This window comes from Sipha flava, unplaced genomic scaffold (assembly GCF_003268045.1).
Source record: "Sipha flava isolate LNK unplaced genomic scaffold, YSA_version1 80_pilon_pilon, whole genome shotgun sequence".
Taxonomy (NCBI): Eukaryota; Metazoa; Arthropoda; class Insecta; order Hemiptera; family Aphididae; genus Sipha; species Sipha flava.
The window spans coordinates 71195-98543 of NW_020273622.1; the positions used below are offsets into that span (position 1 = coordinate 71195).

General features: G+C 29.6%; 2 protein-coding genes, 1 long non-coding RNA gene and 1 other non-coding gene across 7 annotated transcripts; all 4 read right to left on the reverse strand.

Annotated features, from left to right (window-relative positions):
* Nucleotides 1–224: 224 nt before the first annotated feature.
* On the reverse strand, nt 225–2512 carry LOC112693045 (ubiquitin carboxyl-terminal hydrolase isozyme L5). The gene is made up of 7 exons (XM_025567928.1): nt 2057–2512; nt 1907–1970; nt 1730–1835; nt 1017–1204; nt 743–949; nt 570–669; nt 225–500 (listed from the first exon to the last, which is right to left on the reverse strand). Exons 1-7 carry the CDS (start codon nt 2127–2129, stop codon nt 270–272), a joined length of 969 nt encoding a protein of 322 aa, XP_025423713.1. The 5' UTR covers nt 2130–2512; the 3' UTR covers nt 225–269.
* A 2762-nt stretch (nt 2513–5274) lies between these two features.
* On the reverse strand, nt 5275–9185 carry LOC112693093. 4 transcript variants are annotated; one of them, XR_003149454.1, is made up of 5 exons: nt 8709–9185; nt 8543–8594; nt 8376–8420; nt 5363–5425; nt 5275–5289 (listed from the first exon to the last, which is right to left on the reverse strand). It is a non-coding gene; the product is annotated as an uncharacterized LOC112693093 (long non-coding RNA). The 4 variants fall into 4 exon arrangements; XR_003149453.1 differs by lacking the exon at nt 5275–5289 and having other exon boundaries at nt 5304–5425; XR_003149455.1 differs by lacking the exons at nt 5275–5289; nt 5363–5425 and having other exon boundaries at nt 7852–8420; nt 8709–8813; nt 8914–9185.
* Nucleotides 9186–17245: 8060 nt separating this feature from the next.
* Nucleotides 17246–17317, reverse strand: Trnae-cuc. Its single transcript has one exon. It is a non-coding gene; the product is annotated as a tRNA-Glu (tRNA).
* A 5130-nt stretch (nt 17318–22447) lies between these two features.
* On the reverse strand, nt 22448–25741 carry LOC112693073 (high mobility group protein DSP1-like). The gene is made up of 4 exons (XM_025567972.1): nt 25368–25741; nt 23187–23347; nt 22943–23114; nt 22448–22880 (listed from the first exon to the last, which is right to left on the reverse strand). The coding sequence occupies exons 1-4, from the start codon at nt 25551–25553 to the stop codon at nt 22722–22724; spliced, it is 678 nt and encodes a 225-aa protein (XP_025423757.1). The 5' UTR covers nt 25554–25741; the 3' UTR covers nt 22448–22721.
* Nucleotides 25742–27349: the final 1608 nt, after the last annotated feature.

Here is a 27349-nt window from a genome sequence, read left to right on the forward strand (position 1 = left end):
ATTTTTATGCTTTTATAATTTTTGGGTTTTCATTAAAATGATTATTTTTAGAAAAGTCAATAATTAAATGTCATTAATGAACAAAAATTTTATTTATTTTTTGTTGAAATTGACATGTTGTTACTAAAACAAACGGGTATAAAAATAATATATACAAAAGAAAACAAATTAATGTATTGCCATATAAGGTTTATTTGTTTTAATCACAAGTAAGATATTTAAGATTTTTTTTTATTTGAATGAAATGTAATTTTAGTTATAGTTGTAAATTATGCTTTTCCAGCTTTTTGTTTTTCCTTTTCTAAAGTCTTAGCTTTAGCTCTTTCATACAACGGTACCAACTTGCCATCTTTGGCTAACAATTTCAATATTTCTACAATTAATGGCAGATAATTATGTTTACGCCGAGCATTTTCAATTTTGTATCGTTTCATTTTGTCTACTTCTTCAGAAATTTTATCACGGATATTATTTTCTTCAGCTAATTTAGTTGCTTCATCCTAATTTAAACAACGATATAATGTATCATTGACCTTAATGTGTAAAAAAAAAAAAAAATATTATCGTACCAGCTCCTCTGTTTGCAAACTCAAAAGTTGTTTTTCCAAAATTAATTTCCTGTCTGATACTACTGCCATTAAATTAAAGTGCACTTCTCCTTCTTTATATCTAATTTATAACAACAAATAAATGATATTAAAAAAAAAAAAAAATTACATATTAGAAGGAAGGGGGGCCTTACTTATTTATTCTTTTTTCAATAAATGGTTTGGCTGCCTCAACCCAATCTGTATTGGGTTTTATTAATCCTAAATCAATTGGACCTTCTTTCAGTCCATCTAATTCATAAAGACGACCTTCAATAGGTACAATGGCAACAAAGTGATAAGCTTCATCACTTTTTGATTTTGGCTTAGCAGAATCATCAAACTCAAAAATAGAATTACTCCTAGTAACAATAATCAAATATACATATGCATTTTTTTAAATAAAAAAAAAAAAAGTTAATGAAATACCTTCCAAACGAATTATGTACTGTACGTATTTTTTGTGAATTACTCAACGCTAAACCTTTCATGTTAGCATCAAACTTTTGAGAGAATTCCTTAAATTCACTTAATGTTGTACCAAGGTCAATATCAGGATGACGACAGTTAAATAATACACTTAAAATAGCTTGCGTAGCACAAGCATTATTAATAACCTGAAAAAAAAAAGATAAATCAATTAAGAAAAATATATTTTTTTCAATACAATAAATTAGTTTCTAATTGAATGAGAGAATATAATTTCGGAACATAGCAAAAGTACTGTTTTAATGATTTTAAGAAAAACAACTAAAATGTTTTATTAGAAATTATCTCTAAATCTCAACCTGAATTTTTTTTATTTCAAGGTATTACAACTGGTAAATTTTCTAAGTCCAGATAGTAGATAATTATAATTTGTAATTTAAAAATAACTGAATTATGTAATTTATGTAAAACAAATTATTATTGGATAAATTTCAACCAAAATTGGGTATTGCTGATAATAGTATACAGCTACATAATTGTTAGTATTAAAAATACATTGTTAAAAAAAAATATTCAAAAAATGTACATTCACAATTCACTAGATTTGTTGTAATCTATAACGATTATTATAAATATTAACTTTTACATCTAATTTAAACTTAAAATGTATACTATCTGTATTATGTTATATGATCTAAAAGTACTGTACTGACCTGTTGAGCAAAAAATATTTTCTCGATTCTCGAATCCCTAACAATGGGACCGTCAGGTTGGTCTTCTCCGATCCACCGGAAGAGAAATATTAAACCATGCACAGGCCTAAAAAAGATAATAGTATATAAATAATATAATTTCAATGAATCAAACAACAAGTAAGAAAATGTCCTCACTTAATTGTATTAAACAGGCTGCTGTCCAACGTCCACAATTCTTCAACTTGAGCTCCAGACACGCCTGAAAAAGAAGACGCACAAACTCGAAGTAAATTATAAGTAACACACGGAAATCGTGGATCACCTCGGTAGGTATTTTCGTTTTACCTAGTTCGCGAATCAGTTCAGTGAACACGCCAGGATCGCTTTCGATCAGACACCAACCCGCAGTATCCGACATTGCAACAGTCGGGACGACAATGGGAGATTCAAATATGGATTGGCCGAAGAACGTAGCGACAAACAAACACAGTGATTAATGACAAACCGAATATTTCGTTCAGCGGTGTTACAATTTTTATAAATCTTGCTGCACGTTCGTCACTGATAATGTCACGACGGGAAGATAAAACGTATCGCACGAGTTGTGCCCTTATAGGTATCAATTGAAAATTTAAACGCTGATCAAACAATTCGGCCACGGACTACGAATCGCGATTAGCGAATTGCCGAACATCTCCCGGCCGAATTTACAATTCCAAACAATAATATTGGTGTTTAATGTTTGTTGACATGAAGTTAGTGACGGAGAACGGGGCAACGGTGCTAACGTCAGACAATAGTTTCGGCAGTACCTAATAATAATAATAATAATGCAATTGCAATTTTGTTCCTCCAGAACTATTAAGACCTTGTACGATGACAACTAGCGCTCGGGGCTGTCTATAATACGGGCATTATCGGCAGTATATGGATCATATCTAGGGACGTAGTATCGAAAGAAAAGTATCGATATTCTTACTTGGTATAGAAACGAATGAAAAACCGATATGAGTAAAATATAGAAACGCAAGGACCGATATGAGTAAGTATCGAGAGAAAAGTATTGATCATTTTACTTCTTCGTATCGTCGTATCGAATCGAGTTAAAATAATAAGGGTAAAAATATAAAAACGACCGATATGAATATATCGGTTTCTATTGAAACCTATTGACGCTATTCTATTGTGGACTATGGTTTCTAGTCCGTGTAAGTAACAATATAATCGTATAGAGTATAGACTATAGTGTGATGACTGATATATGTAAACAAATCCACCACCACGCGCACAAACCATTTTATTAGAAGACAATTATTGTACGAAACCATTCGAGTATTTTGATTTTTGAACCAATATGGCGATTAGTAATTGATTCAATACTGTTTATTCGAGACCAGTATTATCTTATCGATAAAAGTATCATAACCATGGTATCGAATACAATAAATACTTGTATCGAACGAAAAGCATCGATACTTTTTTTGGTATCGGTAGTATAGCAACATTCATAATCACGTGGTCTTTTCCGTAAATTGTTGTCTTTTGGTGGACGCCGATAGTATGATTATGTTGCTGTAATGTTTCAAACATCGTGTTTCCACGTCAACCAATCTTGTCCAACATTATTTCATAGCGGTCCAGCTACAGGTCAGTGACTAAGTGTACCATTTGGCCAGTAGAAGAGGAACAAAGTCAAAACGTCACACATGGTATGCCAGAACTTGCGTCCTATTCCCTCTAGACAGGCCTTTACAAATTTTTTTACTTCTTCAACGACTAAAATGTCAAATCTTAAGCATAATGACAATTTGAGAAAATGTATGTAAATATTAAACTTTATCTTCCATTTAAAATAAGAAAATAATTATATATATTTGTAATACCATACAAGGTAAAAAATATCAATAAATAATTTTATATCCCTCTTGAACCATGTACAACAATTATTGATCATTAATCTTTTTCAGAAATTCTCCTGTGCAGAGTGTCCTTGATACAGTGATATAGCATTTGGAAAGTAGTGGTGTAACCAGAGTGATCCAGTAGAAGCTATTATATCGAATTAAAATATTATTATTTGATTATTAAATGAGAATAATAATACAAAGATTATAAATTTATTTAGAATTTTTAAATTTAATTTATAAATAGTTAGATATAAAGCATAAATTTAAATATTTTATTAGATTTTTATAGTATTTAAAATAAATAACAAAATTATCATATTTATACCATTTAAAATTAAAAAGGGGTCCCCAGCTCCTGGAGGAATTTTGATTTAGGTAGATGAAAAGAAAAAAAAATTAAATGAAATTAGAAACAAAATAAGATTGATTAATTTGATCAGAATTATATTTTATAATGTCAAGTCGGATTTATTAAGAAATAAAATTATAAGTTAATTTCAATCATAAATTCAAAAGTTTTAACATATTTTATATAAATTAAATGAATTTAATTTTTATTCCGTTAAATATTTTAAGTGTAAAATTCAAAAACTAAAATGAAAAGGGGATCCCCGGCTCCCGGAGGAAAATTGATTTGGGTGGATCCAAAAAAAAAATCCAGGTTCTGAAAAAGAAAACATAAAAATAAATGAATAAATATTTGAATATTTTGAAACAAAATAAGATTGATTAATTTAAATTGAATTATAATTTAAATTTATGAGCAATATTTATTAAGAGTAATAATTATTAGTTAATTTTAATCAAATGATTTAAAAGTTTCAAGATATTCTATGTATATAAAATGAATTTGATTTTTATACCATTAAATATTTAAAGTATAAAATACAACAAAAAAAATTATAAGTATGTACCAGGCTCTCCAATGACACTTCCTTTGGGTAAAAACAAAGAAAAATACAAGTTCTGAAAAGAAACATATCAGATATATTAATATATTTTATGTAAATTAAATGAATTTGATTTTTATACCATTAAATATTTTAAGTCTAAAATTCAAAAACCAAAACGAAAAGGGGATCCCCGGCTCCCGGAGGAAAATTGATTTGGGTGGATCCAAAAAAAAAATCCAGGTTCTGAAAAAGAAAACATAAAAATAAATGAATAAATATTTGAATATTTTGAAACAAAATAAGATTGATAAATTTAAATTGAATTATAATTTAAATTTATGAGCAATATTTATTAAGAGTAATAATAATTAGTTAGTTTTAATCAAATGATTTAAAAGTTTCGAGATATTCTATGTATATAAAATGAATTTGATTTTTATACCATTAAATATTTAATGTATAAAATTCAACAAAAAAAATTATAAGTAGTTACCCGGCTCTCCAATGACACTTCCTTTAGGTTGAATGGATAAATATCCATGATCTGAAATGAGACATATCATACTTTTTAAGATTTTAATATTATTAGTTAATTTTAGTCATACGATTTAAGAGATCTAAATTATTTTATGAAAATCCGATGAATTTGATTTTTATTCCATTAAATATTTAATGTTTAAAATTTAACAAAAAAAAAAATTAAAAGTGATTACCTGGCTCCTGAAAAATCCTTGGTTAGGTTACATATGTTGTTGATACAAAAAAGAAAATCCATGTTCTGGAATTAAATATAAAAACTAAAGCAATTGAACACAACATTAAAAAATAATTGGGAATAAACCAAAAAATACCTTTCATTGAAATAGACAAATATATCCAATACCACATAAAGCAACAATACATCAAACAAATACCTAAAACAAATCACAAAAAAAAAAAAAAATCCGAAGAACAAAACCAAGAATATTAAAGTAAAAATCATATTCCTATTTAGTAGCAAAAATTCAGTACTATTCAATACTAAATAAGAAACAACCAAAAAAAAAAAAAAAAAACCAAGAAATACCTCTCATAAAACTAACAACAAATAAATCTAATACTATAAAGAGGACAATCAATTAAACAAGTAACTAATGCCAATCACAAAGAAAAACCGATGAACAAAAAGATTACCAATAACAAACAGTACAACTATATCCCTAAATCAAAGTCAAAAGAGTTGAACAACTGGTCAGATATTCCTACAAACAACCAAACAAGAGCTCGGGACCCCGGGTTCGCTAAGACCCGTAAACACGTAAGAACGTGTTTCCCTGGGGGATAACAAATCCCTATACAAATCACAATAAGACGCCGAAAAACACAAACAGACCTATAACAAACGGTAAAAACTTTTACCTAAACCGAAACCAAAACAGTTGAACAGCTGGTCAGAAATTCCTACAAACAACCTAACAAGAGCTCGGGACCCCGGGTTCGCTAAGACCCGTAAACACGTAAGAACGTGTTCCCCTGGGGGATAAAAAATCCCTAAACAAATCACAATAAGACGCCGAAGAACACAAACAGACCTATAACAAACGGTAAAAACTTTTACCTAAACCGAAACCAAAACAGTTGAACAGCTGGTCAGAAATTCCTACAAACAACCTAACAAGAGTTCGGGACCCCGGGTTCGCTAAGACCCGTAAACACGTAAGAACGTGTTCCCCTGGGGGATAAAAAATCCCTAAACAAATCACAATAAGACGCCGAAGAACACAAACAGACCTATAACAAACGGTAAAAACTTTTACCTAAACCGAAACCAAAACAGTTGAACAGCTGGTCAGAAATTCCTACAAACAACCTAACAAGAGCTCGGGACCCCGGGTTCGCTAAGACCCGTAAACACGTAAGAACGTGTTCCCCTGGGGGATAACAAATCCCTAAACAAATCACAATAAGACGCCGAAGAACACAAACAGACCTATAACAAACGGTAAAAACTTTTACCTAAACCGAAACCAAAACAGTTGAACAGCTGGTCAGAAATTCATACAAACAACCTAACAAGAGCTCGGGACCCCGGGTTCGCTAAGACCCGTAAACACGTAAGAACGTGTTAGGTTACAATATAATCCCTAAATTGAAACCAGAATATAAATACTATTCAACACTTACTACAAAACATCTAAATAATATAATAAACTAAATATTAAAATCTAACATAAAAATACACATAAAATATATACAAATCCAAAACGCCAACAGTACACCAAACAAAGACCTATCAATAATCTTAAATCAAAAACTAAAAGAACAACAAATCAACAAGACATAAAACCATAAAAAGGAACTACCTAAATATAAACCATGCCTTAGATACTATTCGACACGATCTACAAAAAAGCCTAGAAAAAGTACCTAATAAATATCAAACATAAAAATATACATAAAATATATACAACTCCAAAACACCTAGAGTCAAGAGTACAACAAACAAAAACCTATCAAAAATCTTAAAACAAAATCCAAAAGAACAACAAATCAACAAGACATCACACTGTTAAAAGATAATCCTTAAATTGAAACCAGAACATAAATACTATTAAACACTTAGTACAAAACATCTAAAAAATATAATAAACTAAGATATACCTATCATAATATAGACAAAAAATTACAGTGAACACCAAAACGATAAATATTTATTAAGCAAATACCAATTAAAAATCTTAAAACAAATACCAAATGAATAATAAATCAACAAGACATTAAACAGTATAAAGGTAATACCTAAATAAAAACCAAAACTTAATAACTATTCAACACTGAGCACAAAATATTTAAACAATATAATAAACCAAGAAATACCTATCATAAAATAGACAAAAGATATATCCAACACCAAAAAGACAAATATACATAAAAAAATTACCAATCAGAAATCTTAAAACAAATACCAAATGAACAATAAATCAACAAGACATCAAACCGTAAAAAGAAGATCTCTAATTAGAAGCCAAAACAAATAACCAGCTGTTTAACCCTACCAACAAACAACCAAAAATAAGTAAGAATTACCGAACATAAAATTACACATAAAATATATACAACACCAAAACGACAAATTTGCATCAAACAACTAGCTTTCAAAAATCTTAAAACAAATACCAAATGAACAATAAATCAACAAGACATCGAACAGTAAAATGATAATACCGAAATAAAAACCAAAACTTAAATATTATTCGACACGACCTACAAAAAAGCATAGAAAATGGACCAAATACCAAAAAAAATAAATCACATAATATATACATATATATATATCTCCAAAAAGCCAAAAGTACAACAAACAAATACCTATCAAAAATCTTAAAACATAAACCAAAAGAACAACAAAACAACAAGACATCAAACCGTAAAAAGATCTTTAATTATAAGCCAAACAAATGACCAGCTGTTCAACCCTACCTACAAGAAACAAAAAAAATAATTCAAGATTTAAGACTCATAAACACAGACAAAAAATATTTCCAACACCGAACGCCACAATTCAGCAAACTTATACCTAGCAAAAGTCATAAAAAGGATCAGCCAAAAAACAATAAATAATCTTAAATCAAATAGTAAAATGAGAATTCCTCATTAAAAGTCAGCACATAATTAATTTTCTACACTACATAGTTAAAAAACCAAAAAATATATAGAAAAACCACTGTTAGTTATAAAAAACAAAAATATCCAACTCTAGACAAAATTAAGATTATAAAATTTTAAATAATTAAATTCTTATTGAAAGCCAAAACACAAGTCCTATTGCGCTCTTCCTAGTAAATACATTATAAATAAAAAAAAAAATACTTAAATATAGATAACTCCAATCTTGTTTCCATTACTCTTCTCAATGTAATTGATGAATTCCTGAAAAATAGTTTTTTGAAAAAAAAGTTTCAAGATATTTTATGTAAAGTAATAAATTTGAATTTTATTCCATTAAACGTTTAATGTATAAAATTCAATAAAAAAAAAATATAAGTGGTTACCCGGCTCTCAAAGGACACCTCCTTTAGATTGAAACGATTCAAAATCCAAGTTCTGAAAAGAAACATAACATATAAATTAAGATTTTATAATTATTAGTTAATTGTTGTCGTAGGATATAAAGATATAAAATATTTTATGTAAATTAGATGAATTTGATTTTTATACCAATAAATATTCAAAGTGTACAGTTCAGAAGTAGAAATGAAAAGGGGATTCCCGGCTCCCGGAGGTAAATTGATTTGGGTCGATTCAAAAAAAAAAATCCAAGTTCTGAAAAAGAAACATAAAAATAAATGTATTAAAATTAGCCACAACACAAGTCCTATTGCGCTCTTCCTAGTAAATCTATTATAAATAAAAAAAGTAATACTTAAATATAGATAACTGCAATCTTGATTCCATTACTCTTCTCGATATACTTGATGAATTCCTGAAAAATAGTTTTTTATGATGATGAGGTGGTTGCCCACCGATCAACCCCCAACCTGGAGGATCAGCCAAAAGGGTCTGTAAATTCCCTAGATAGATTGTTAGGAATTTTTCTGGATAAAGAAAATAGATTATTGATAGAAATTTATCTAGATAATAATAAGAGATAAATTTAATTTTCTAGTTAAAAATATAGATAAGCACCTTTTTTTATACTAATTCATACATACTATGCAGTTGTATAGCCAGAAATCTCCTGTTAGAATTAACTAATAACTTTCAGATTCATTAAATAAATAAATGGAAAAAACAAAATTCAACAATTATTGGATATTAAGTACTATCAAGATATATTTTATACTTGTGGCTGCTTCAAATACCTATCGTATATTCTCTATATTTATGTATTTATATAGGTACATTATCCCCGCGGTAGACTGAAAAAACGGTAGTTAGATGTAGTCAAAAGAGACCCGTAGGAGTTGAGACCAGACTGGCATGGGGACCTACATCTCGTATATAATAGAGAGGAGTGAAAAAATTTAGTATTGGTAACAAAGGGCCTAAAAGGTCTATAATGTTAAAAAAAATAATCATTATTATGGTTTTCGAACACGAAATGTAAAAATGTATTTAAGTACCTACTTTAACATAAAATAAACTTTAACTTATACATAGAAAAATATCTAGATAACTTAATTTAGATAACTGCATTTTTCATCCAAGATAAAAAAAAAGATGATCAGTAGAATTTTATCTAGATAAGATAATAGATAAAAATATTTTCATCTTGATAAGTCCCAACACTGTAAACGAATAAATTTGTAACGGGACAGAATTGTTTATCTGCCGTTAGCCATCACTCGTGTTACCCTCACGGCATAATAATAAACCAAAATGGTAACCAAAAATATTAGGATATAACAATGTATTGTTATTTGAAATATGAATTAAATATTAAAAATTGTGTCTTATAACAATAATTTATATTTATAAATACTTCGCAATCGCGATAAAAGAAGTACGTTAAACAGGCTTAGTTTCTTGATGCCTGAAAGCCGATGGAAATATAATTTATATTATAATTTTAAACATTATTTATGTACTAAAAAAAATATAAGAAATATTATTAAGAACATTATACTTTACATTATAACAAAAAATGAATGCTTTAATGACAAAAGAAAAAATTAGAAGGTGTATTCAGAAATCTAGAGACTACTTACGCAGACGAAACAAAAAACAAAAAATTAAATAATGATAAAAAAAATTACTAATACTATTAAATTTATAAATTTAGAGTATTAATAATTTAAATGTTTTGTATTTACAACAATTTATTTTAATTATGAAAAGTATTAACCGATGGAATACTAAGGTCTGTTAAAGTTGAAAAAGTTTTTATAAACCCTCATTTAAGTTTCAAAACGATTTTTACTAAAATTATTACTCTATAGTGCATACTAGAATATAACTATCTACAAATATAACAATATATTTTTATTTGAAATATAAATTAAATATTGAAAATATACTACATTTTACAACATCAAAATCATATTTTTAAATATTTTTCAGTCGCAATAAAAGAAGTAAGTAAAAAAAGTTTCCTTGTGCCTGATGACCAGGAAATATATAAATTATGTCATAATTTTAAACATTATTTATGTACTGAAAAAACATAAATAAATGTATTAACAACATAAATTTAAATTGTTAATAAAAACGAATACTTTAATAACGAAAGAAAAAATGAAAAGGGATCTAGAGATTACTCATGCAGATGAAACACAAAAATATATTTAATAATAAAAAATAAATACCAATTCAAATAAATTGAAATTTAATTTATAAATTTAGAATATTAATAATTTAACTAAATAAAGAAAGGAGAAAAATGTATTTAAGTAATGGAAAAATATTATTTACATAACAAAGAATACTTAATAGTTTTAAGTAAAATAAGGTTATTTAATGGATTAAATATAAAAAAATTAAGTCGAAGCTTAAAAACATAAATTTGACCATTTTTTTTATAATTATAGTTGTTATTCAAAATAAAAATGATGTACCGTTATTCCTGGGAGTAAGTAGATAAGTAATTGTCACTAGTAAGTTTATTTCACTTTTAATCGGCTCCTAAATTTCGGCTATTTACTCTAATAAAAAGAAAAAGAAATAATAATTAATTTTTTTATTTTATTAGTATTAATATATATAATGGGCAAGAATTATAAAAAACATAATTTGTAAGAATGACAATTATTAACAAACGTGAATAGAATAAGACAAGTAATATTAGACATAGATTATCTGTCTCATCATTGCTCCCATCACAGTAGGGCGCCAAAAAATATTATTTAAATTTAAATGTTTTTTATTTATAAAAATTTATTTTAACACATTAACCGATGGAATACTATGATCTGTTAGGTTGTAATAGTTTATATACCCTCTCATTTAAGTTTAAAACGATTTTTCCTAAAACTATTAGGCTATAGCTCATATTAGGATATAACAATGTATTGTTATTTGAAATATGAATTAAATATTAAAAATTGTGTTTTATAACAATAAATAATATTTATAAATACTTGTCAATCGCCATAAAAGAAGTACGTTTAAAAAGGCTTAGTTTTTTAATTTATTTGTTATTAATATTAATACTCATATACTCTTGGCAGTAATCATAAAAAATGTAATTTTTACGAATGTAATGATTTAACAAACCGAAATAGAATATGACAAATAACATTGAACATAGATTAGCTGTCTCATCATTGTTTCCATTACGGTTTGTTAATCCGTGTGCCGCGGAATATTATTTAAATGTAGAAGTTTTTATTTAGGTACAACAATTTATTTTAATTATAAAATGACATTAACCAACTTAATACTAAGGTCTGTTGTAGGTTTAATAGTTTCTATTTACCCTTACTTGAATATCGTTTCGATTTATTTATTTTTATATATTTCTAACTATTTTTCTTTAGCGTGTGCGAGAATAGAAGGATCAATATAGCGATTTATTTGTTATTCATAACATGGATGAAATATTTCTCATTCAAATTTTTTTGAAAATTCTGATGCTTCACGTTTATATATCCAAGCAAGTTGTTAGGCTTTGTGTTGCCAATGTCTTCATTTGAAGAGGTTTTCTTTTCTTTTTTTATTCTTTCCTCGACCCTGCTGTGTATTAAGTTACCCAGAACACCACTGCGCGTATTTTTAATGTCGTGTCCTTATCGGTCCAATTCAATTTTTTGACGTATTTCTAATATGAATATAATTTATTATCAATAAGCTCATTGTTTTATTGTTTTAATCATGAAGACTAGGTATATCTATAGATAAATCTCTACTTTTCATGGTTTTATTATTAATCAATTATCAATCAAGTACTTTAATAATAAAGGATAACTTGCATCATCTAAATACTTTCTTTCATTTGTTTTATTATATTTTATAACATGAATACATATTATATACAGTATTTTCAGTACTTATACGTACCTACCTGTAGTGACACAGTACCCTTTTTGTGAAATTACTTAAATCAACAAAAACATGACAAGTAGTAAGACTAATTTTAAGTAGATATGCTCTTCAATTTTGAATATTAAAAACAAAATGAAGCAGAGAACATAAACACGAATAAATAATTTTGTCATGTCTGTCAAGAATCATTTGATGATTCAAAAGCTAATAAAATATCTATCCATGAACGATATGAACATAACGACCATGATGAAAAAATTTAACTGAAAAAGGATGTTTTAAATTTGAATATACAGTCTAATGATTAAGGTGACATTAATTTAGGTCCAAAATAACCTAAATTTCAAGTAAATAAAAAATACTTAAATAATAAATTATTTATAATTTGAATAAAACAAGAAATAATTCGATTCTTAATTAATAACATAATATATTAAATAGTTGTAATATATTGTATTACATTATTTTGTTTTACAAATAATATATTGAAGAATTAATATTTTTTAGATATTTCCATTAACAACATTTTGAACTCAGAATATAAGTATGAATGCTAAATACTACAGTGAATTTTAATGGCTAGAATATATTTTTTGCTTTAAATGTATTCATTCTTTGCAGAAAATTTAATAAAAACTAGATACAATATTGGAAAAAGTTATTTTTTTTTACTTGAGTATTTATTTATATAAATTAAAAATAATTATTGCTTATAAATTATAAATCATATAATTTTTTAGTGTTCAATCTAGAATAAGAGACTTACACCCTGAAGCAGTTTTCATTCATCGTATGGCTTTTAAATTGAATTTGGTTACAACATTTACTTGTAGAACCATAAGGTGCATATACAAGGAATTTATATCTAAATATATCTTTATATCCAAGGTTTTGACACAAATAAAACAAATTACAATTATCAAAATTGGTCTTCTTGTGCATGTTACGTATGCTATATTGGATGAAATTATAAGACACTTTAAGTTAATGATTTAAAAGAGAGTTAAGCGCTTGCAAATTACTCTATTAAAAAATAAAAAAAATAAATTACTCTCAACTACTTAAAATTAGTTTTACTACTTGTCATGTTTATGTTGATTTAAGTAATTTCACAAAAAGGATACCTGTAACTGTGTCACTATGTACAATACCTACTGTACATAATATGTATTCATGTTATAAAATATAATCTTAAAACAAATGAAAGATAGTATTTAGATGATGCAATTTATCCTTTATTATTAAAGTACATGATTGATTAATAATAAAACCATGAAAACTAGAGATTTATCTTTAGATATATCTAGTCTTCGTGAATAAAACAATGTACCCTTTGATAAAAAATTACGCCGATATTAGAAATACGCCCAAAATTGGACCGATAAAGACACGATGTTAAAGAGACGCACTGTGGCGTCCTGGGTAACTTAATACGCAGCAGTTTTGCGGAAAGAATAAAAAAGAAAAGAAAACCTCTTCAAATGAAGATATTGGCAACACAAAGCGTGAAAACTTGCTTGAATATATTAACGTGAAGCATCAGGATTTTTAAAAATTGTTGAATGAAAAATAGTGCATCCATGTTATGAATAACAGATAAATCGCTGTATTGATCCTTCTATTCTCGCACACGCTAAAGAAAAATAGCCAGAAATATTTAAAATTAAATAAATAGAAACGACATTCAAGTAAGGGTGAATAGAAACTGTTAAACCTACAACAGACCTTAGTATTAAGTCGGTTAAGGTGTTTTTATAATTAAAATAAATTGTTGTACTGAAATAAAAACTTTTACATTTAAATAATATTCCGCGACACACGGATTAACACACCGCGACAGAAACAACGGTAAACCAGATAATCTATGTCTAATATTATTTGTTTTATTATACTCGTACTTGCGTTTGTTAAATCATTTCATTCATACAAATTACATTTTTTATAATTCCTGCCCATTGTATATATTAACACTAATAAAATAAAATAATAAATTATAATTTATTTTTCTTTAATTCTCAAAATGTAACTGATTATTAAAACATTGCATTTATTTTCTATATTATAATAAACAGCCGAAATCTAGAAGCCAATCCAGAGTGAAACGAACTTACGATAAATAAACACATACGAGTACCTACTTCCACAAATACTGATACGTCGTTTTTATTTTGAATAACAACTGTAATTATAATTAAATCAATTAATCTTATATTTTTTAGTTACTATTTTATTTTTTGTATTTAATTTATTACCTTTTTAAACTTAAAATAATTAAATGTTAATAATATTTTTCTATTACTTAAATCAATTATTTGCATTCAATATTTGTTTAAATTATTAATACTCTAAATTTATAAATTTAATAGAATTAGTAATTTATTTTATTATTATTAAATATGTTTTTTTATTTCATCTGCATAAGTAGTCTCTAGACATCCGGATAACCCTTTTCATTTTTTCTTATAATTTAAAGTATAATGTTTTTAATAATATTTACTTATGTTTTCTTTAGTATATAAATAATGCTTAAAATTACAATATAAAATTATATTTCCCTCGGCCTTCAGGCACCAGGAAATTAAGCCTTTTTTAACGTAGATTGGTACTTCTTTGATCGCGATTGAGAAGTATTTATAAATATTATTTATTGTTATAAGACATAATTTTTAATATTTAATCCATTTTTCAAATAACAATACATTATTGTATTTGTAGATAGTTTTATTCTAATATGCGCTATAGAATAATAATTTTAGTAAAAATCGTTTTGAAACTTAAATGAGAGTGTATACAAACTATTACAACTTTAACAGATCTCAGTATTCCATCGGTTAATGTTTTAAAATAAATTGTTGTAAATAAAAAACATTTAATTTTAAATAATATTTTTTGGCGGCATACCGCGACGGGAGCAATGATGAGACAGATAATCTTTGTCCAATGTTACCCGTATTGTTCTATTTACGTTTATTAAATAATTTCATTTTTACAAATTACATTTCTTCTAATTTTTGTTCAAAATATATTTTATAATGTATAGTCTTAACTTTCTTACGATACATGAGTAATGTAACTGGTAATTGATTTTCATTTCATTCTTCATTTCTTTTAGCATATGAACCCCTTTAGCAGTGAAATGTGTGATCGAGAAGCCGATTTAGATTGAAGTGGACAACCAGTGTCAACTACCTTCGCGCATGACTACATTGTTTTTACTCCAATAGTACATGTTGAGATCATGGGGTATACTTTCCATGTCTGGGTCCCGATCAATGGGCTCAAATAAGCGGCTGATCCGGTTTCGAGAATACAGTGGGGCTGGTTATTATATTTACAACTAAGCAAAGAATGATCGTGGGCAACAAATGGAATAACTCAAATAAGCTGACAGACATTTTATGTATTTAATTTTTTATGTTTTTTATGTCCATTATTGTAATATCATTTAGTTTGTGAACTTCGGATGCTGCTATTTTTTTTTTTTTACTTGTATATCGGCTAAGTCGTAACTGTGTTCTTTGCAATGTCACAGTATCCAAATCATTCATTAAGCTATTTTTCTGTTTTTTTTGTTGTTTTTATCTTTTCGTTAAACCATAGCACTGATGATTATCATTATTGTCGTATTTGAATACGTTTAATTCGCATAGTACATTGGTTAATCGACCACCACATAGCTCACTAGTATTTGCGCGGCGAAACCAACCATTACCAGTTGAGCTATATACACATGACATATACAGAATCGATCACACCGTGCTGGATATATTTGTTATCTATTTTTATGAGTGGTATTTCTTGGTTCTTCTTTTTTGGTTGTTTATATGTAGGGTTGAACAGCTGTTCATTTGTTTTGGCTTCTAATAGGGAATTTTCTTTTTACTGTTTGATGTAGGATTATTTATTGTTTTTTTCTATTTTTATGTTTCATTTTAACGATTAAAATTTAAATAGTCTTTGAAACAAGGATAAATTAAATTTCATTATAGTTCCAATTAGTGAATTAATGCTTTTCTTTTAGAAATTTTGAATTTATGAGCTGAACATTGTTATTCAGTAGCTCTACAAGGGAGCACCGAATATTCCTTGTATAGGGTTCACATATTTGTCGTCTCCACTATTTCTATACTAAATATTCAATTTTATTATTTTTAAAATATGTTCTTATAAATTGTTTTTAAATTTTAATGTTTAATGTTAGAATCAAAATTATGAAACATAAATAATGAATCGTATTTCATATCAATATTTTAAAATGATTAATTTTGTTAATTTAATTAATTTCTTTTTAAAAACAAAACAATAGTTAAGTGTTGTATTATATATACATTAATATTATATAACCATTGAGAATAGGATTAAGATTAATAGATTTTTATAGTTTTTAAGGATTTTATCTGTGTAGAGATTGTTGGAGGTTAGGTTAGGTTAAGAAAATTGTACGTATATATCAGCCAAGTATTGGACAGTATTATTAAAACAAAACAGGTATAAGGATAATATTTATAACTAAGGGGAAAAGAGAGAAGTTTAGGCAAATGGTTGAAGTACCTACCTCGTAAGTTATAAGTTTTGATAATTTTTATATCAGTGAATTTTTTGGACAGGTTTTTTTTCCGTTGCAGGAATAAAATGGTTCTAGTTTTGAGCTCGGAGTTTTTTATTTATTGAAAGTTGTTTTTGGTAAACGTTAACTAACTATACAGTGAGGAGGATAAACATTTTTCTAATGTGAAATCCAAAAAAAAATAATATAAACAAAATGCAATATTTATTTCCGGTACCGGGAATCGAACCCGAGCCTCCTGGGTGAGAGCCAGGTATCCTAGCCACTAGACCATACCGGATTGTTATAGTAACAGCGAAAATTTAGTAATTTAAAGTATTTATTTGATTGTTAAAATGATTTTGAAATTTAATTGTTATGATATTTTTGTGAATGTTATTTAACGTAGTTAAAGCATTTAATATATTCTGTGATTTCAGAATCTTCGTCGGCTGCCGTCGTCTAATTTCGAAATACCATAATATTATGATGAACCATTACCATGGTCACACGTACGCGTATAACAACGGACGGGCTCGTTACGATTCGTTCGTGAATCGCCCGCAACTCGGTCGTCGACGACGAAGACTCTACAGCGACCAAGTTCGGCGAATGTACAGCCCTATGCAGTATTAATCAGTAAATATAACATAATGCCGGAGCAGAACGTGAAAATATCTATCTGACGAAGTCAACCCGATTTAAAGCAGGATGTTTCCTTATATATTACCTATGTCCGAATTAGAAGATACGTCACGTTTATCATCATCACACCCCAAAAAGCGAACACATTTTTATATAATTTCCCCAATAAAAAATACAAAATATTCAACCACTACAACTCTAGTCTTAAAAACTGAAGTTGATTTTACTAATGTTATGAATGTATAGGATATAGGATTCTATATAAACCGTACATTATCACAAAATGAAATATCCGAGAGGTATAATGAATATCATAATATAATATAATATAATAATAGTATAACAATCTATGGGTGCCGGGCATAAATTACAAATTTCCAATAAATATTTATGTGAAAAAAAAAATAAGCAGCTAAATTTAAAATTTCAATATTTGTGACTTCTGAAATATCCATGGCTATATTATTCTGAAAAAGAATGTAGTGCCTTTTGTAAATTTCTTGTAGCATTCTTGAAGTCGGTATCAAGGACGTAGTTAATTTATCTCTAAATTGTTAAATATTAAATAATAATTAATTTATTCGCTTAAAACTTGCACATTTAGTATGTAATCTATTAATCATTTTAACAAATAAATAAGAGCATATCGACCAATGTTCCTATTTTAACAAAAATAGAACAAAATTAATATAGTCCAAAAAAATGTTTCTATTTGCAAGATTATAACAGAAAGTTATGAAATTAATTAAATGTAAATAAAATTAATATCAAACAAATAAGCACGTATTTTGTTATTACGTTTGTTGTATTATGTTAAATAAATATAATTAAATATGTTTGATAACATTACTTTTATAGTATCGTTATTATTTAATATGGTAATCAGCTTAATTATCATTTGACTAACGAATAGTATTGTGGTATTTATCGTCGAGTTTTAAACGTAAACATTCAATAAACTAATAAAGATCGATAACTATCGACCGGTACCAATTCTATAGTTATCTTTTAATGGGTAGATACATTGTTCCTGACAGTAAACTATACTAATTGACATATTTTATTTTTGTAAATTCAATTATACGAAAAACAAAATTCATTTTGATTTACTCACATTAAAAAATTAATAAATTAAAATTAAAAACAATTAAAATTAATTTTTATTGTTTATTATCGACGTGATTGACAAGAGAATGTTCAATGTTGGTAGTGCTACAATGATCAAGAGAGGACTTATACAACAGATCAACATTTAGAATTTTTTTAATATCAGTTAATAAGTGTGTAATTGAATACATTTAAAATACTATTATCCGTTTGTTGATTGTTGGCCAGAATTAAAAACTTATAGTATTGATTTATGTTTGTTATTATAGGTACGTAGGTGTACATTTTTATTTCCATAGAAACGAAATAGTGTTTTTTATTTATCGCTAGTTCATTCTTAGCATTCGACGTTTACCTAAACATCGATTTTTTTTTCTGCTCCTATAAATATATTATAATTAATGCCATCATTTGTATTCAACTTCATCTTCGTTCCAAGACGGTATCAGTGTTATGAGATTGATATCCAATATCTTACAATATTAGTATGTACTTTTTTTTTCTTGTGTTTGAACCGACGCCAATAGGGGAAAGGGTTGTCCCAGTACTTCCCCATTGGCGACATCGTTTATTGTTTTAATTTAATAAGTTACAATATAATGATAACAATAATTTATCGATAAAATAGTAGTTGGTTATCATTTCCTGTGCAGCATTTTTCACGGACCGGCGTACGCCCATCGGCCTAGAATCTCATTAATGGTATGAAATCTTCCCGACTCTTTATCAATGACCAGCCGGTCTGGAGAATGGTTCCGGTCAGCCGTGATTATCGTCCTTCCCTGATGCCATGGATTCAATATGGTTTTTCCCTATACCCGTCACTCTGGAGCCGGTGGTTTAGGGAGTGAGGCCACTTGATCTTGAAATTTCCGTCACCATATCCGCGTAGGTGCTGCCGGTGGTTATATTAAATTCCTGTGGCGTGAGCTGCTATCAGGCGCGTCCCCAGGTTGCGGATAGGGGAACGCCCTGCAGATATGCAGGGTAGCCGTGAAATAAGCCAATCCTTCGGGATTGGGCGAATAAGCGGTCGCGGACAAGCTTCACCGGGGCCAACCCCCCGGTGCTACATCGAACCGGCTCTTACTTTAACTAGTCGGGGTCGGAAAAGTAGGCACCACTTGTGAGCACTTCACAAACGGGCCCAGAAGGATACTGTAAACCACCGCAGTCCCGGTTCTTACCTTGGTTGGTTGGATCCGGCAGGACTGGGCATCTCCCGCTTGCAAACAGCAAATTGGCCCCCACTCAACCCCTCATGACCGTAAATGGGGCTTACTTGGCAGAGAGTGGCCGGGACTGGTTTTAATTAATTGGTCCCGGAAGTCGTCTGTCCTACGGTCCCAACGTGGCGAATGCCTTACCGCGCCAATCGGGGCTCTGGTGCGGTGGACCCCCTCTTCCCTTGACTCTCGTGGGAACTTTATGGATACATTAAAGAAAACACTAAACAGCAGTCCTCTAACTGTCCAAATAGAGGAAACCGGTAGTTCGGCCGGCCAATCGAGCAATGCTTCATCAGCAACAAATCCGGCGTTCCAATGCACCTCGATGTTTGTTGGGAAGAAAAGGAAGCGCCAAACGTCTCTCTCAACTCTTAATACAAACCCCAACGACCCGACAGAATCTACACTTTTGTTTTTAAGGAGTACCCTAAGAACCGCTTTGTGTGAAGCGAAAAATGCACAGGCGTCCTGCTCCGCAACTTCACACCTTGTGGTACTTTTATCCACCATGAGCGAAGCACTTGACGATCTGCTGACTAAGAATGAGGAGATCAAGGGCCCTGTCACGAAGAAAGCCAGGAATACTGTCGTTTTCAGCTCCGAAGGCATACAAACCCCTCCCCCCGCTAGGAAGCCTACCATGGTCGATGCGTCCACGGATACCATGCTTACGCCTCGTTGGTGGACAGTGAGTTCACCTGACCGTCCTTTTATGTTCCCGGCAACAGAAAATCCGGTTGTCGGAAGTGGGTGGTATTCGATTTCGAAAAGAAATAAACAGTCAATACCTACAGGTGCATCAAAACGTCGTCGTCGATCACACTCATCCTCTCCACACCGGCCGGTCAAATATTTCATTCTACACGAGTCCAGTTATAATCAACTAACTAAACGTGCATCGCGGATTTCGAGCTTTTACAACAATAACGGGGAGAATTCGACGTGCACATTCAAGCGTAGTCGTTCGCCGTTTAGTTCCTCCCCTATCCGGCCGGTGAAGTATAGAATATACGAACATCAAAACGAGAGCCGGGTAATCGAAAACCGGGATTTTACGGTTTCGAAACGAAACATTTTTGAAGTAATATCAGTTATATCGACCCGTACATCCGCCATGAAGCGTCCTCGATCACAGTCGTGTTCTTCGGGCCGTCCTTTTAAATGCCCGAGGACGGAAAATTCGGCGGTCGAACGTTGGCGATCATCGATTTGTAATAGCTCCGAAAATCCTATCGGTCTTGCATCAAAGAAACGTAGTCGTTGTCGATCGAAGTCATACTCTCCCCACCGTCCGATCAAATATTTGATCATCGACGAGACTTGTAATAGTCGAGTAGTCCGACGAACATCTCGGAAACGGAATACTGCAAACTCGCTGACGATTTACGATGACGTAAACTCCACTAGTTTATCCACCCGTAAGCGTAGTCGTTCGTTTTCGTGTACCGATCATTGTCCCCCGGTCAAATATTTAATATTAAACGTGTATAACTGGGACATTGAGGATTACAAGGACGACTTCGAGGACTATACGGACCATGAAATTGTACCTACGACTTTAGATGTTGATGAGTACGAGCAATTCTTCATTTTATTTTTGGATGACATAGAAGATATCCTGATTAACACCGCATCCTGCTTTTGCATTTTGGGCTACGTAAATGCCAAATTACATAAATATTCATCGGAATTAATAGAATTCTCCGTGATGCAAATATTTTTGTTTTACACACAATAACCTATCATTTTTGTGTGATTTTTTCCTGACAGTAAAATATACCAATATATATATATATATATATATATATATTTTATGTATGTAAATTTAATTATGTATATGAAAGACAAAATTCATTTTAATTTACTTACAGTAGAAAATGATAATCATTATTGTTTATTGTCGACACGATTGACATGAGAATGTTTAATGTTGGTGGTGCTTCTATGATTAAGAAAACGTCTTATGCGACAGATCAACATTTAGATATTTTATGTATTTTTATGATTTTTAAAGCATTTTTTGCAGGTCCGTATCACCAGCACAACCACTTTTGAATAATAGTACCAAACATTTACAATATTTTGTACTTTTTTTTGTATAATTTTGTACAACCAATACAAAATTTTGTACACCTCCCCAAACCAGAGAATCCCCATTTTTCTATGGCTGTGCTGGAGATTAACCAATTATTATAAAATTGAAATTTAACTTATACAGTTTTATGTACTTATTTTTGTACGTTTTTGTACAATCATAATAAAATTCTATACATCCACCCAAACCTGAGAAAACCCGATTTTTCAGTCGATAATCGGTGTTGTTTAATTTTTATTGGATTATATAAGGTAAGCAAAATTTATGTATATCATAAGTTATTATTTTTCTTTTAATCTTATTATCTTCCTCATAAAGAGTATAATATATTATATATGATAATGATACAACCATCTATAAATTACTTTATATAGTTTATTACATTTATCTCATAAGGTCAGTGTTACAGACTAGAGAGTACCTTTTACCATTCTAATCTATTAAATAGTAAGTACCCAAATACAATTTATAATTGTTAACTTTAGTTATATATAAGATAGCAGTGATATAGGTACCTACCTTGTATAGGTACATACTTATCACATATTTATTTATAGTTTAAACAGGCATTACCCTTCTTACAATTTATAACAATTATTACATTATACTTATATGAGCTTATTATATTATTATACTAATACTATTTTGCATGTACATTCCTCAGCTTCATCAGTTTCATTTTCTACTGCCATCATTTCTTGCTGCTGTACAATATTTTGTTGTTGTTTTTGGATCACCATTTGTTGAAACAAGGTTGCCTTGCCCTCGTTTGTGTACTCAGTCATTTCCTAATAAACATTTTCGTAGTTAATATAGATATTTGAAATATTTTTAATTATAAAAAACTTACTCTTTCATATCTAGCTTTATCTTTTTCTGCTATAGCTTCATACTTCTGTTTCACAGTGATATCAGCATTATGCCATAACTTGGCTAAATGTTTGGCTTCATCACCTGGATTCATTCGATTCATATCATCAAATTTTTCACGTTCGTCGTTACAGAACCAAAAAAAAGCAGACCTAAATTGAATTGTATTTATATATTATAATTCAACTAATGTTTATTTATGATCTTAATGAAAAAATATTAACAAGGAACGTTTAGGCGCATTTGGATCCTTGATTGGCCTCTGTTTTTTAAAATACACGTTTTTACCCTTCAATGGAATATAGCTTTGCATGTTAGTGTTATACCTCATCTTGTCCTTATCAGCCATTTCATGAAATATTTTCTCTTCCTTTTCATTCATTGTCTAAAGAAAAAAATATTCAAAACAATTTATTTTTAAAACAATGAATAATCAAAAAAATAATAAGTTTATAAATTCAACAGTAAGTAAAAAAAAATAAACTATAACTGTTATAAAGCAAACATTATTTGAAAAATCAGTAAAAATTGCAGAACGCTGATCTAATTTAATTGCCAAAATAGATGTGAAGGAATTTATGATCTGAATTTGGTGGTGATAACAAAGCGCCCGCTTTATGTTGAATTTTCCCATGAATCTAAAAAGTTAAATAAAAAAAAAATTAATAAAATAAATTATTGTCATTATAATAATGAGACGCCATTACCATATAACTCAGATTGTAGCCGGGTTGATCAACTTCGATACCAAAAAACGTCATTTGATAGCGTCCGTTATATTTTTATGTAGGTACCTACTTTCCAGAAAATGTTTTGAATGGATTGCACGTTCCTCAAGCATTTGATCATCACGGTCATTCTCACTAATTATACTACTAACCAATGGACTACGAGGTGAATTTTATTATATAGGAATATTATTTATTTAAGCGTGTCTACACGATATCGTTGAAAATTCGTAATTTTCAAAATTTAATAACTCATAAACTAATGATTTTCGCCAAATTTTGTGTTCACCATTATTTTTAAAACATTGAATAGCTAGGTTTTCGAAAAAATATTTAAAAAAAAGGCTGTCTGGTAAAATAAGTTCCTAATTGATTATTATAAACACTTGAAAAAATTGATTATACTTTGTTTTGTTTTATTATTATAAATATCCTCATACACGCACCCCCTCTCAAACGACATACCTGGTAGTACCTACATATTTTGTAGGTACTATTGTAGTGTCATTAATGCATAAGACCGCCAGAACCCGCCGTGGTGTGTGTGAAGCCACTCAGGTCACCAAGGACTCTTCCCAGTTACCAATCGTCTAGTCAGCACGTAATTTAAGTTTAGTTGAAAGTATTCATCCGATTATATGTGAACCCTGTGCGTAATTGCACCAGACCGAACCGATCACACTTAATTTTTTTTTTTTTTGTTACCGGACGTGATCGTTCGGACAGTTTAACGAAAGCCTAACGAAAATATTCCACGATTCGTTATGTTACACCACCTCAAATAGGCCACAGGGTAACAATTTACATTTTAGGTTACCATTCGCCCCAATTAAAACATTTAAAATATTAGAAAAAAGTGCAAAAAATGTTTCTCACTGAGAACAGTTCGAGCACTAGACTACGACACCCACAGATATGTATAATAAACATTATTACAAACAAATTATTATACATATCCGTGGGTATAGCGTAAAATATATATATACGATAAACAATACTTATTGTTATTTGTATTGTTTATCTATCTCGATGGATATTAAGCACGGTTTCAGAAGATCTATCTTCTAAGACCGTGGTTTAAGATAAACTTAAAGTATATCTTAAACCGTGGTATTAGGTGTTAGATATACGGTTTACTAGTTCTCGAGTTTCGTGAAATTCATTTACCGTACAGCACGGACTGTATCAGCATTCCAAATTCTATGCGCATTCGAGCGTACATTTTGAGAAGCCCTACTGATTTTTTTCTCACCTTCGCGCTTCGATCGAGTCTATAATTTCGCGAAACGCCACTATATAGTACTCATAACCAATGGTATAATTATTACAACTAACTAACCCATAATAAGTTATTTGACGACACTAAATGTTTAAAATTTAAAGGAGCCATAAGTCAAAAACCAAGTTCGACCGTCCAGTTTTGATTGCGCCATCGTTCTCAGCGTAAAATACACTTCCGTTCAGAAAAAGAAAAAAATGTATTAAACTGCGTGGGCGCTAAACTAGATTTACGTCATACAAATACATTGTACGAAACGGTCCGTTAAGTCGTTAGGTTGGCTGCACATTAATTTAATATACACGCTTTTAATAAAACGTGTGTCAAATGTAGCCAACATAAACGGAACACTCACCGGCGGTGTACGCGCGTAATGTAGCTTCGATGTAGTTACGAACCGATGGCTTCTGCGGTGGTGCGCTGACGTCGGCCGGCTGCCCGTTGTCGATGATATCTGGGGTGCCGGCAACCGTGGTGACGGTAGTAACGTCGTCGGCGGCGGACCGGTTCATAATACTGGCGAACGTCTGCAGCAGCAACAACAGCAGAATGGCGACGACGAACACTAGCGACGCTGATGGCATGACTGTTAACTGCGTCGGGCGTGAAACTTTTGGTGGTGGGCGATTCGAATAAATATTTTAAAAGATCGATGTTTTTCACGCGATGAATCGATTTCGATGTGCCGATCTTTTAAAAGACAGATTAATTTTTGGTAAGATCGAATCGAATCGTTATCCTAGGGTTGCCATACATTTATCATGCGAAACCGAGACAAAACCAACACTTACAACTTTAGTCAATCATTTGTTTTTATACGCGTACGCTGTTAGGAGTAGATCAGTGGTTTTCAACATTTTTTAACAATGTGGCACACTTCATCTCCAACAAAATGTTCGCGGCACACCAATTCATATATTATGTGAACCATATTTTATATATATGCAGTAATCACTCGATAATTCGAAAAACTCCATAAATCGAACTAAACGCTTAGTCCTTTGAGAACACCTCTATAATTAGAAGAAAATACATGTATTCTAGTCCCCTCGATAATTCGAAATGTCTATTGGTGGGACTCACTCTACAATTCGAATGTTTTTTTCCAGAACCTCTATAATTCGAATTTGCTTTAACGCGGTTGTACGTATGTTCATGTGTATAAAGTATATTCATCTATTTGACGTACTCGCAATGAAATGAATAAGGATGGCAATTAAATATTATCGTAATTTATAAATTTTATCGTACTTTACCTACCTAATCTAGACTTAAATCGTATCATTTTACCAATTTTATGTCAGGATTATGAAAAATTTTCGAGCATTCTGAAATGTACGAAAAAGGATGCAATACAATTTCCAATGCTATCAGTAAGTTAGATAACGCTATGGACTAGATTGTGGCCAACAATTTAACACAAAAAAAAAGAACAGATTTCTTTAAAATGTAAAATATAATAATATAATGAATAAATGTAATTTAATAAATGTAAAATATAATACATAATATGTATAATTAATAAATTTCAATTAATAAATGTAATATATGCATATAATTTTTCACCTCTCTTTAATTCGATTTAATCTTTTTCCCTGGATTATTCGAACACTCGGTCAATCGAAAACCTCTATAAATCGAATTTTTAGCTTAGTCCCCTGAATTTCGAATTATCGAGTGACTACTGTATATATATATGTATACGTACACTGTTAACAGTCTTCTAGTAGCGGCTCCTAGTAAATATTTTGAAGAGACTTAAATTATTTAACATCAACTCCATACAAGGGCACACCCATATTGAGGAGCAAGAGAGGGACATGTCCCCCCCTGGAAAATGTCAAAAATCTGGGAAAATTTTTTACTATGATCAGAAAATATTTAAATAGAATTTAAAAATGTAATTTATTATATGAAAATCTATAATTTGTTTATGAAAAATCTATTTATTTAGTTTGGAAAATCAGGTTATTAGTTATAAATAACAATACGCTTTTTCGTTTCTATTCTATGGATAATTATCAATTCTTAAAATATAGTGTATTTCCAGAAATACGATATGTATATGTGTGTACACAACCGTAATATTTATATAATATTTGTAAATTAATATTTTAATAAATATAACTAATGTTTTAAGTGTCCAATTTATATTATTAATTAAATAAAAATTTCAATAAATTACTTTTAGGGTAAATTGGTTAAATAATTATTATTTTATAGTTTTGTTGTATATATATATATATAATGTACCTAATAGTATAATGTAAAATTATAAACCCCTTCCTATATCGTAGGTCATTCCTATTTATGAATTGATTGATAAATTAAAATGTTGTCCCCCCCCCTTGAGAATTTTCCTATGGGCGCCCTTGACTCA